This window comes from Oryctolagus cuniculus, chromosome 1 (genome assembly GCF_964237555.1).
Source record: "Oryctolagus cuniculus chromosome 1, mOryCun1.1, whole genome shotgun sequence".
Classification (NCBI taxonomy): Eukaryota; Metazoa; Chordata; class Mammalia; order Lagomorpha; family Leporidae; genus Oryctolagus; species Oryctolagus cuniculus.
In genome coordinates this window covers 233,928,544-233,940,720 of record NC_091432.1, presented here as the reverse complement: position 1 = coordinate 233,940,720, position 12,177 = coordinate 233,928,544, and the positions used below count along the sequence as shown (strand labels likewise).

General features: G+C 54.6%; 1 protein-coding gene across 15 annotated transcripts in view; it reads right to left on the bottom strand.

Moving 5' to 3' along the window:
- Positions 1-12,177, bottom strand: part of PRRC2B (proline rich coiled-coil 2B) — an 85,130-nt gene that overhangs the window by 24,354 nt on the left and 48,599 nt on the right. For 14 of the 15 annotated variants that reach the window (XM_051835385.2, XM_051835384.2, XM_051835386.2 and 11 more), the window contains 4 exons: positions 10,885-11,077; positions 6,816-7,113; positions 5,542-5,750; positions 2,528-2,723 (listed from right to left, as the gene is read on the bottom strand). In XM_051835385.2, the coding sequence (XP_051691345.2) occupies positions 2,528-2,723; positions 5,542-5,750; positions 6,816-7,113; positions 10,885-11,077 (896 nt within the window). The remainder of the gene's footprint in view (positions 1-2,527; positions 2,724-5,541; positions 5,751-6,815; positions 7,114-10,884; positions 11,078-12,177) is intronic. The other variant, XM_051835389.2, reaches the window with a different exon arrangement.

The following is a 12,177-nucleotide window of genomic DNA, read 5'->3' as shown; positions in this document are numbered from 1 at the left end:
AAGAAAACATATCAAACTCCCAGGGAATACATATGCCCTCAAATCATATCATACGGGATCCCCACAGAAAAAACTACTGAGACTGAACGTGCAACCCAGCATGAGCAGACAATTGTGGGGAGTGGTCCCCTGAGAGCTCTGTGAGACCCTCCCCAGCAAGGACAGATAACAGAGCAATCGTTCACTGCTGGACGGTTATGCCCACTGGGACTAGAAGCCTAAAATAAGAAACTGAAAACGCAAGAGAAACACAAGACAACACAGTGGAGGAACAAATGCTGGTAATTAAAAACACAGTCACTAAAATTAAATCTCGTAGACAATAAAATGATTAGAGCAGGTGTTTGGTGTGGCAGTTACGAAGCCACTTTGATGCCTGAATCCCATATCGGAGTGCCTGGGTTTCGATCCTGGCTCTGTTCTCAATTTCAGCTTCCTACTAATGTGTGCCCTGGGGGGCTGCAAGTCCGTCCCTGCTAGCCACTCAGGAGACCCGGATGGAGCTCCCAGCCCCTGGCTTTGGCCTGGCTCAATTCCAGCTGTCATTGCTGCAGAATGGGGGCTCTCTCTGATCACCTGCTTGTCTCTGTCTTTCAAATACACAGAATACACGTTTCAAAAAGTAGAAATAGTTGGAGTGTTGGAGAGAACAGGACTAGGAATTAGTTCTCCGGCAACTTCATCGAGTAGAATGCACGCCTGCTTCTGTCCCCCAACAGCGAAACTGAACAAGACAAATCAAGGCCAAAGATTTACTATCTGACCATTTAAATCCTAGCCTTGCCGGCGCCGCGGCTCACTAGGCTAATCCTCCCGCCTTGCAGCGCCGGCACACCAGGTTCTAGTCCTGGTCGGGGCGCCGGATTCTGTCCCGGTTGCCCCTCTTCCAGGCCAGCTCTCTGCTGTGGCCCGGGAGTGCAGTGGAGGATGGCCCAAGTGTTTGGGCCCTGCACCCCATGGGAGACCAGGATAAGTACCTGGCTCCTGTCATCGGATCAGCGCGGTGCGCCGGCTGCAGTGCACTGGCCACGGTGGCCATTGGAGGGTGAACCAACAGCAAAGGAAGACCTTTCTCTCTGTCTCTCTCTCTCACTGTCCACTCCGCCTGTCAAAAAATTAAAAAATAAATAAATAAAAATAAATAAATCCTAGCCTTTAGCAGACAGACTGTATACTTGACCACAAAGTAACTATGTTAGAAATTAATCCATAAATATAAGCTTATAAACCAGAAATTAATGACTGAAGACATGAGAAAAAGAACAGAATAATTTCAAAGGAAATAGAGAATAAATGGGCAAAAAAGCAGAAATTAATGAAATAAAATGCAAGTTAAGACAAAAAAAGAAGAAACACAAACAAATACTTTTTTTTTTTTTTTGGACAGGCAGAGTGGACAGTGAGAGAGAGAGACAGAGAGAAAGGTCTTCCTTTGCCATTGGTTCACCCTCCAATGGCCGCCACGGCCGGTGCACTGCGGCTGGCGCACCGCACTGATCCAAAGGCAGAAGCCAGGTGGTTCTCCTGGTCTCCCATGGGGTGCAGGGCCCAAGGACTTGGGCCATCCTCCACTGCGCTCCCTGGCCACAGCAGAGAGTTGGCCTGGAAGAGGGGCAACCGGGCAGAATCCGGTGCCCCGACCGGGACTAAAACCTTGTGTGCCGGTGCCGCAAGGCGGAGGATTAGCTTAGTGAGCCGCGGCTCCAGCACAAACAAATTTTTTTTTTTTTTTTTTTTTTTTTTGACAGGCAGAGTGGACAGTGAGAGAGAGAGAGAGAGAGAAAGGTCTTCCTTTACCGTTGGTTCACCCTCCAATGGCCGCCGCAGCCGGCGCACCGTGCTAATCCGATGGCAGGAGCCAGGAGCCAGGTGCTTTTCCTGGTCTCCCATGGGGTGCAGGGCCCAAGCACCTGGGCCATCCTCCACTGCACTCCCTGGCCACAGCAGAGGGCTGGCCTGGAAGAGGGGCAACCGGGACAGAATCCGGCGCCCCGACCGGGACTAGAACCCGGTGTGCCGGCGCCGCTAGGCAGAGGATTAGGCTAGTGAGCTGTGGCGCCGGCCTATAAACAAATACTTTTTAAAAGGCATTGGGAACCTTGGGAAAAGCTAGTCAATGGGAAAAAATAATCAAAAAGAAGGCATGAGGAATGAACAGAGGGGGGCTGGCATTTGGCCGGCATCCATATGGGCGCCCGTTCAAGTGCCAGCTGCTCCACTTCAGGAGGATGACCCAAGCACCCGGGCCCCTGCCGTCCACGTGGGACACCCACATGAAGCTCCTGGCTCCTGGCTTTAACCTGGCCCAGGCCTGGCCACTGCAGCCACCTGAGGAGTGAACCAGTGAATGGAAGATTTCTCTCTCTAACTCGGACTTTAAATAAAAGACCAGACTGGACTCCAGGTGGGTACACCCTTAACCACTACCTACACTATCTCAGACTGGACTCCAGGTGGGTACACCCTTAACCACTACCTACACTGTCTCGGACGCTGCAGGTGTGGCCCAGCAGCCCACGAGGCTCACCTGAAGGATGTAAGGCTGAGGGGTAGAAGTCCACGGGGGTCCGAGTGGGTGGGATCCGTGGGTCCATGTAGGAAGGCACCATCATCCACCTGGGATCGAAGCCCAGCATGTGAGGGTGGTGCGGGTAGAAGGTGCGCTGCGGGTGGGCAGGCGGGGGGTACACAGGCTGCCAGTGCTGCATCTTGTACAGCTGCTCCTGGTCAGGAGAAAACGAGCTGGTTAGACGGGGGCAGAGCACAGCACCCGAGTGCTACAAGGGGAGACCCCACTGTGTTCTAGCCCGCCATCGGGCTGGGCTCCCTCCCGCAGCTCGACGGAAGAGCACCCCATTACCACCCAAGCACCCAAGCAGACCTGTGCTACACGAGCAGGCTAGGTTTCCCTTTCAGCCAAGCACTCTCCTGGGACTGTCGGCACGCTGGCCGCCTCTCCTGCTCCACAGCCACCACCTCAATGGGGGCAATCGTTTTCACACACCCACGCCAGGCGCTGGCCCAGATTCAGAAGTCCTTGCTCTCCACCCAGCAGCCTGGAACCTGGGCGGCCACACGTGACCCACAACAGCCTGGAACCTGGGCGGCCACACGCGACCCACACCAGCCTGGAACCTGGGCGGCCACACGCGACCCACACCAGCCTGGAACCTGGGCGGCCACATGCGACCCACAACACCAGCCTGGAACCTGGGCGGCCACACACGACCCACAACACCAGCCTGGAACCTGGGAGGCCACACGTGACCCACAACACCAGCCTGGAACCTGGACGGCCACACGCGACCCACACCAGCCTGGAACCTGGGCGGCCACACGCGACCCACACCAGCCTGGAACCTGGACGGCCACACGCGACCCACACCAGCCTGGAACCTGGACGGCCACACGCGACCCACAACAGCCTGGAACCTGGGCAGCCACACGCGACCCACAACAGCCTGGAACCTGGGCGGCCACACGCGACCCACAACACCAGCCTGGAACCTGGGCAGCCACACGCGACCCACAGGGTCCTCCCAAAGCCTGCCCGAGCTGCCACTCTGGTTTCAGCTCCCATAACTGCCCTTTGCTCACAACAGCCCTGCCTGCCCACATCAGGCTTGGGGAGACCATAATCTCTGTGATGCCCTTCTTCCCTCTATCCCTAAACCAAAGTTTCCAGCTTAAAAAAATGCCCCTCTGCCAGCCTTCATAAACCCCTCACGAGGCCGGGTCCACCAACAGTTTATTACCTTCTGCTGCCGGTCTCCTGACTAACTGTAAGAGACCGTGCGTGTCCAGTTCACTGTGGTAGCCTTGTCCCAACACCACCGCTGCAAGGCAGCATGTCTGCTACACAAATGGACAGGCACAAAGATCAGACCTGCACCACCCCAGGAGCTACGTGAGTGCTGAGCCAGGCCGCAGCCCAGGAGGGCTTCCACTGTGCCAGCAGAGGCCTGGCAGCCTGAGGCTGCCCTGGGCTGGCGTCCTCGCGGACACTCACAGCACCGTTTCGGAGTTCCTCAGTCAGACCACTGAGCTACTCTCTCCCAGGCCACACAGGAGGCTGCTGGCTTCGACCCAACAGCACCTCCTCCTGGCTAGGCTCCAGGCCCTGGGAACTCAACCAGAGGAGCCACCATGGCGTTTGTTGACTTCCTCTTATGCCCAAGGAAGGGTTCCCTCATCACTGCCTCCCCGACCCCTACGAAGAGTTCCCTAGAGCAACTGTCACTGCCGCACTTGGCATGGTAACTTCAAAGATCTCCCCATCCACAATCCTGCTCCGAGCCAGCAAGTTACTGCACAGTACTCACTCACAGTACAGCGCTGCAGAAGGAGGGCAGCCCCTCAACACCCCCTAGGAGCCCAGGGGAGGGGAGGGGAGGGTTTGGAGGAGAGTAAACAAGACAGCTGGAAAAGGCTTAAACCTTCCCTGTTTCTCCAGGACACACACACTGCAGAACATTTTCAATTACTGATAGTAGCAATCTACCACACTGCTAGCTGCAGGGCCAGCCAGGCGCGAGGCTCCTGCTACTCCAAGGTGAGCAAACGCCACTGAGGGCCGCCAGCTGGGCGGGATCTGCAGCCTGTCACCCCTTCTGCAGGGCACAAACGCAAAACACCAACGATGGGGGGGCAGAGGAACCAACTTTCACGTGGCACTGCACAAAGCCCTCTTCACCAAGGGCAGATCCACAGCTGCAGCAGCACACGCCTGACGCTCCAGGCCCATGCACGGCACATGCCTGACGCTCTAGGCCCACGCACAGCACACGCCTGACGCTCCAGGCCCACGCACAGCACACGCCTGACGCTCCAGGCCCACGCACGGCACACACCTGACGCTCTAGACCCATGCACGGCTAGTTACGTCACCAGCATGAGCTGCTGACACAAAGCCCGCACAGCTGTGTCCGAACCCAAAGCTGACATGCCTCTTTCTCACGGCTCCTCTTAATCCTGCTCTGAACAAACAACTACTTTTCCAGCTAAACTAACAGAGCTCAGGGCATACACCATTATCTTCCTGGGTAGACCAACACACCGAAGAGCTCTGTCCGTTCCCAGGGTCTCTGTTACTTGCCGAAATAAATAACGGCCGGGGCTGATCTTCCAAAGGAACCACATTTTGAGAACAACGCCAGACTTCCCTTTTGGTGACTTTTAGGTTTTGTTTGTTAATGTTTGCTTTCATCTACTTGAAAGGCAGAATAAGAGACACCGAGAGAGAGAGACAAGAGTGGTGTTCCATCCACAGGTTCACTCCCAGGTGCCTGCAACACAGAGGTGGCAGGGACCCAGGAATCTGAGCCGTCATCTGCTGCCTGCCAGGACGCACTGGCAGGAAGCTGGATGAGACGCAGAGGAGCCAGGATTTTGAACCGTGACAAGATGCTGACGTCCAAAGCAGCAGTTTAACCGGCTACGCCACAACAGCTGCCCCTGGTTTCGTCTTTGAGCTGGAGAGAGAACATGAGCTCAGGAGCCAGGTCCGTCTGTGACAACGCTCTAAGTGTCTCGGCCGCCTACCTGCTGCGTCTGCTGCTGCTGGCGCTGGAAGCGGGGAGGAAGGGTCTTCTGGTACTTGCTGAACTCCGGTGCAGGGGACCCAGCCTCCCTGGCCTCCTCTTCGCTGCTGCTGCTGCTGCTGCTGCTGCTCTGAGCCACCGCCGGGGAGGCTGTGGGTGCCTCCTCTGAGAACGCGGGGGGCGCCTCCTGCACAGGGAATTCTGGGGAGCCTAGAGAACAAGCAAGCAGAGAAACGTGCTGTAGGGAGCTCCCACGCTCAGCCCAGCCAACGCTGAGCAGCAGGTGGCCGTGTCCTCAATGGCAGACTGGTGCGTCCACTGAACCCAGCGCTGTGCTCAGCGTGACCCGGGCACCAGTTCACTGGTTTCCCATCAAACTCTGAAGAGGCATCACCCACTGTCACTGTAGAGATGAGAAAAGTAAGGGTTGGGAGGTCAGGTGAACTGCTCGGGTCAGTCAGTGGCAGAGCTGGGAAGAAGTTTTATCTAAAGGGACTCTGGTGAACCAGAGTAGCCCTGAACTCACTGGCAGGCCATGTATCCACTACTCCACGCACAAACGCGACAGCTCCAGGACCACGTGATCTGGCCCACTTAGTCTCTGCATGCCTGCTTTCTCCTCTGTGAGTGCAATCCAAGCCACGCCTGCCCCACAGGTCTTTGGAAATCTCCTTTGCCTAGCACTGCTAAGTGTCTCTCACAGCCGCCTGCTGTGTCCGTTTCAGAACCACACACTCTAACAGGCAGAAGGGCTTCATTCCACGTCAAAGGTCGTGCTGGCATTTGCATCTCTGCTTAGCAACTGTCGTAACGGCACAGTGGTGACGATAAAATCAGCCTGCTGCTATCTGTCTGCCAGAAACTGTAACATGCTTCATGTATGTTGTTGGAAAATAGAAGCAAAAGATTAATTTTAGTGAAAAGATTTCTTAAGTTCATGCAGTTTTTCACATATGCATTTTCATAAGTTTCTTGAAGATCCTCATACGCACAGATTTCAAAAATTTTTGCAGCAAATACTTTTCATTCCATCTTCCACAGACTTCTTGCAGACACCTACTATTCATCCCACCTCACTGACCAAGAAACAGGATCCAGAGAGGTAAGACCCGCAGCACAGCCAGCCAAGGAAGCTGGAGCAGGGTCACAGCTCAGGCACCGGACCCAGGTCTGAACCCTTAGTGACCGATGGCTCCAAATGTCACCTGCTTGTGAGCCGCAGGAACAGTGACCACAGTGCAGGGACCCCAGACGGCGACAGGAGGGCCCACTCACCTTTGCGGCCGGCAGGGCCGTTCTCCTGTGGGGACACCTTCTCAGCGCCCGGAGATCGGGGAACTTCCTTCTCCACCTGCTTCTGGGCCTGCTTACACTTCTGGTCCAGCTGTTTGAGTTTGGCCGCACAGGCGGCCAGCCGCTCCTCCCGGGCGCGGCGCTCCTCCTCCTCCCGGCGCTTTCGGGCTCGTTCCACAGCCTCAGACATCTCTGACTGGACGAACTTCTGCCGTGGGGGTGGCTTGTCCTCCTTGTCCTCAGCAGACTGTTGCCGGAACACACTGCCCATGGAGGACTTCTGCCGAGAGAACCAAGTCTCTGATGAATGGGTGGATCACAAATCCAGGAGCCAGGGCCACTCCCTCTGGGATTCACTCTTCTGCCCAAGACCCCGCAGAGCCTCCACGAGACAGCACAATCAGGCGGCAGGCAGACTTTTTTTTTTTTTTTTTTTTAAGATATTTTAATTTATTTGAAAGGCAGAGTTACAGAGAGAAATGGAAAAAGAGAGAGAGAGCTTCCATTCGCTGTTCACTCCCCAAACGGCTGCCAACAGCCAGGGCTGGGTCAGGCCGAAGCCAGAAGCTTTTTCTAGGTCTCCCAATATGGGTGCAACAGCCCAAACAGCTGTGCCATCTTCAGTTGTTTTCTCAGGCCATAAGCAGGAGTTGGATCGTAAGAGGAGCAGCCGTGACTTGAACCAGTGCCCATATGAGATGCCAGCATCGCAGGCAGAGGCTAAGTCTGCTATGCCACAGCACCGGCCTCTGAACTGGGTTTTAATCCTGATCTGTCCTCACTATACTCGGAAAGAGGTTTGGCAGATACCGATTTTCTACACTGCATCTTTAAAATGCAGCTAACAAAGAAGTCCTTGGGACTATGAAGGTGAAAAGAAATCATACGTGCAAAGCTCTCGGCGCTGTGCCTGACAAGCAGGAACAGTAAGTGGATGCCCCTCACCACTATCTGACACAAGAGATCAGGGCACTGGGGCGGGCAATGAAGCCACGGTCTGCAGCGCCAGCATCCTATATGGACTCGGGATGGAGTCCTGACTACTCCACTTACAATCCACGTCCCTGCTAGTGCGCCTGGGAAAGAGAGCCCGAGTGCTGGGGCCCCTACTCCCACGTGAGAGATCCAGAAGAAGCTCCTGGTTCCCGGCTTTGGTCCGGCCCAGCCCTGGCTGTTGCAGCCATTTGGAAAATGAAATCAGCAGATGGAAGATCTCTCTATCTCTCCCTCTCTCTTTAACTCTGCTTTTCAAATAAATAGATCTTAAAAAAGAAAAAGAGAGAGAGAGATCAGGGCCCCAGTGGGTGACAAAGCAAACCATCTCACTCCTCCTCCCATGACAACACATAAACCCTTGGGAATGAAGAATCCCAGGAAAATGAAATCCACCGTAAGACACACAAGTGCAGCTTCAGAGCAAACGCACAGAAACGCTAAGCAGCAGGCATTATGGGACACTGGGGCAAGCCACCGCGTAGGGCACTTATCGGATGGAGTCCCTGGGATGGAACCCGACTCTGGTTCCGATACAGCCTCCTGTTAATGAACGTGGCAGGAGGCAGACTACGGCCCAAATATGTGGGAAACCTGCCACTTCTTGGCTGCTGGGTGTGGCCTGGCCCAGCCCTGGGTGTCACAGGCATCTGGGGAGTCAACAACAGTGGAATATCTATCTGTCTCACCACCTTTCAAATAAAATGGAATATCTATCTGTCTCACCACCTTTCAAATAACATGGAATATCTATCTGTCTCACCACCTTTCAAATAAAAAACCTATTTTTGAAAAAAGATGTATTTATTTATTTGAAAGACAAAGCTGCACAGAGAGAAGCAGAAATAGAGAGAGGTCTCCCATCTGCTGGTTCCCTCCCCAGATGGCTGCAATGACAAGAGCTTCCTCTGGGTCTCCCACATGGGTGCAGAGGCCCCGGCACTTCAGCCATCTTCTGCTGCTTTCTCAGGCACATGAGCAGGGAGCTGGATGGGACTGGAGCACATCAGCAGGGAGCTGGATGGGACTGGAGTAGCCAGGACTCGAACAGATGCCCACATGGGATACCGGCCCCCTAAATAAAACCTTACAATCCCTATTTTGGGGACTGGCATCACCGTGTAGCACGTAAAGCCATCGCCTACATCCCAAATGGGTACCTGTTCGATTCCCCAGCTACCGCACTTCCAATCCAGCTCCCTGTTAATGGCCCCAGTGCTTGGGACCCTGCACCCCCATGGGAGACCTGGACAAAGCTCCTGGCTACGGGTTTCAGCCTGGCTCACCCTGACCATTATGGCCCCAGGGGAGCAAACCAGCAGGTGGAAGAGCTGTCTCTCCCTCTATCCCTGTAACTCTTTCAAATAAATCAATAAATCTTTTTTTTTTCTTTTTTGACAGGCAGAGTGGACAGTGAGAGAGAGAGAGAGAGAGAAAGGTCTTTCTTTGCCGTTGGTTCACCCTCCAACACTGTGCTGATCAGCACTGCGCTGATCTGATGGCAGGAGCCAGGTACTTCTCCTGGTCTCCCATGGGGTGCAGGGCCCAAGCACCTGGGCCATCCTCCACTGCACTCCCTGGCCACAGCAGAGAGCTGGCCTGGAAGAGGGGCAACTGGGACAGAATCTGGCGCCCCAACCGGGACTAGAACCTGGTGTGCCAGCGCCGCAAGGCAGAGGATTAGCCTAGTGAGCCGTGGCGCCGGCCAATAAATAAATCTTAAAATAGCTAAAAAAAAAAAGCCCCTAATCTACACTTTGGGCATCTTGAGCTTCTCTCAGAGTGTTGCTGTGAAGCCTTGACAACACCCAATGGACCAGTGTACCTGATCCCCAGCCACTGAAATGCCAACGAGGTCTAAAGATTCAAGAAACACAAGGGGGCCGGTGCTGTGGTGTAGCGGGCAGGGCGCTACCCACAGTGCGGGCATCCCCTGTGAGTGCCGTTTCAGCAAAAGATCACCCAAGTGCCATCTTTCCAAAGGGAAATCTGGATGGAGGTCCAGGCTCCTGGCTTCGGCCTGGCCCAGCCACAGCCACTGTGGCCATGTGGACTGAACCCATGGATGGAAGATCTCCCTAACTCTGTTTTAAGTAAATTAAAAAAAAAAAAAAAAAAAAAAAAGACATGTTTGGAAAAGGCAGCGAGGAAGTGCTCAAAAAAAAACAAAAAAACAACAAAACAACAAAAAAAAAACGCAGATCAGTAAAAAGGACACCTATGCCAGCGGGAAGAAGCTCCCAAAGGACAGACGATCTGAGTAACAGACTGTAAGCCACTGAGACAGGAAACAAACACACTGAACGCTGGTGCACAGTGGCATTCCCAATGTCTCAGTGTTTCTCCCCACTCAATTCCCATCCATTACGAATGGGCACAGGGTAACTCTACATTGATCAAAGCACGCATTGTCTGAGGTGAACAGCAGAGTTCCAGACGTGGGGGATACAGCAAGGAGGGCCAGCTACCACCCGAGAGATTCCCGCCAATGATCAAACCTTGGACCTAACGAGGAAGCACTGGACAAACCCAGTTTGGGGCCGTTCTACTTGCTGTAACCTTCAAAAGCATCGAAGTCATGAGAGCTAAGGCAAGGCTGAGGAAGTGCGCTGAGGAAGAGGACCGGGGAGCCTGGGCAGACACAGGAAATGCGTGAGGGACGTCCACGGGACGACCTGCAGAAGCTGGCTAGCGTCTGAGGATCAGAAACGCCACTTCCCGGTTTGGTTGTGATTGCCTAGAGGACTGCCATTGTCTGGGCAGGAAACAGACATCAAAGTGCCTTGTAGCAACAGGATTGGGTCTTTTTATTTGGCTCAGAAAGAGATTCTTTGTATGACACTTCCAACATTTGTGTAACTATAAGGTCAATGCCAGATTTTTTTTAAATTGGTAATTAAAACACCCACCCAGGACTTTCCAAACTCAGCCATGAACGTACTGAATGCATGGGACAGTCAAGCAGGGAATTCTGGGAATTCCGGTCCACAGGAGTCTGAAGGGGGTGTGTGCCGTCTCAGCGCATCAGCCGCGCACAGAGCCGCCGGGCCCACAGTACCTGGTAGTCTGGGCCTGCGGCCCAGCCGTGGAGCTTTCTGGAAGGCGGCTGTGGTTCTGGCAGCTTCCGGACGACTCGGGCCGCGAGCGCTGCTTCGCCCCAGTCCTTCCCTTCTTCTTGGGTGCGCTTGGCATCAGCACTGTCCGCAGAGCTCACTGACAACTGCCGCTGTCTCCTAGGGTCCCAGCTGTTCCTAGGATGCACCACGTTCAGCGTCAACTCTCCCCACTCACTCCCAGCAAGTATGGCCTCACCGGGAGTTGCCGAGTCGGCTGTCCATGTGCCAGAGACCTTCACGTGTGAACCTCAAAATCCATCACAAGCACTCATCAAATCACTCTTACACACCAATCTCTAGGTGGCACGCAGCACAGTCGTCATTCCACTGACCACTAAACGGTCCTCACTACCCCATTTTTAAGAGCTGGTAACTGAATCTCAGAGGCGAGGGGGAGCCAATCTCACGGGGAGGACCTAACACTGGAGCCAGGACGCCCAGACGAACGCCCTTCTTATACTCTAGCTGCTTTGTGCTTTGGATAAATCAAGTGCTTAACTAACACTCTGCCAGACCCAGATGTGCGCAGTCAACGAGTGTAAGAGCAGAGACGGGTGGGGACAGGGCGGGCTCCTGTGTGGCCTGTGTACACCACGCACATGCACACGTGCAGAGGGAGAGTTCGAGACGGAAAGTGACTTCCACCCGGACTCTGAGAAGTGGAGACCACTCAAGTCTGACCCATGAGAGAACGCCTGTGTTCGTGAGAGACACCTACGGTGCAGTATGCAGGATGGGCCAGAGAGCAGGGTGAAAAAGGAGACAAACCGGATAAGCTCCGGCGGTTCAGAAGAGGCACAGAGACAACGACCAAGCGGGGATGGGGTCAGAGGGTCGCGGGGAGGAGAGGGGCCGAGCGCACATAAGGAAATGAACACAGCAGAGGTGGTTGGGAGCTTCCGGTGTGAGTCTGCATGGCGGATGGCTGCAACCCGTTCAGAGGACACTGAAAAACGAGCAAGATTCCCGCGGACGCAGCCTGGGTGCTCTGAATTTTGGCCGTCTTGCTCAGAGCCCGCGGCGAAGCTGGGTCTAAAGCCCACACCTCGGCAGGCAGCGGCATAGCAGTTAAGCTGCCGCACTGCACCAGAGGACCTGGTCTGAGTTCCAGCCACCTTCCTGCTAACGCGCACCCTGCGAGGCAGCAAGTGATGACCCCAGTGCGTGGGTTCCTGCCACTCCAGGGGGAGACCCAGATGGAATGCTGGCTTCTGGGCTTTAGGCTGGCCCAGTCC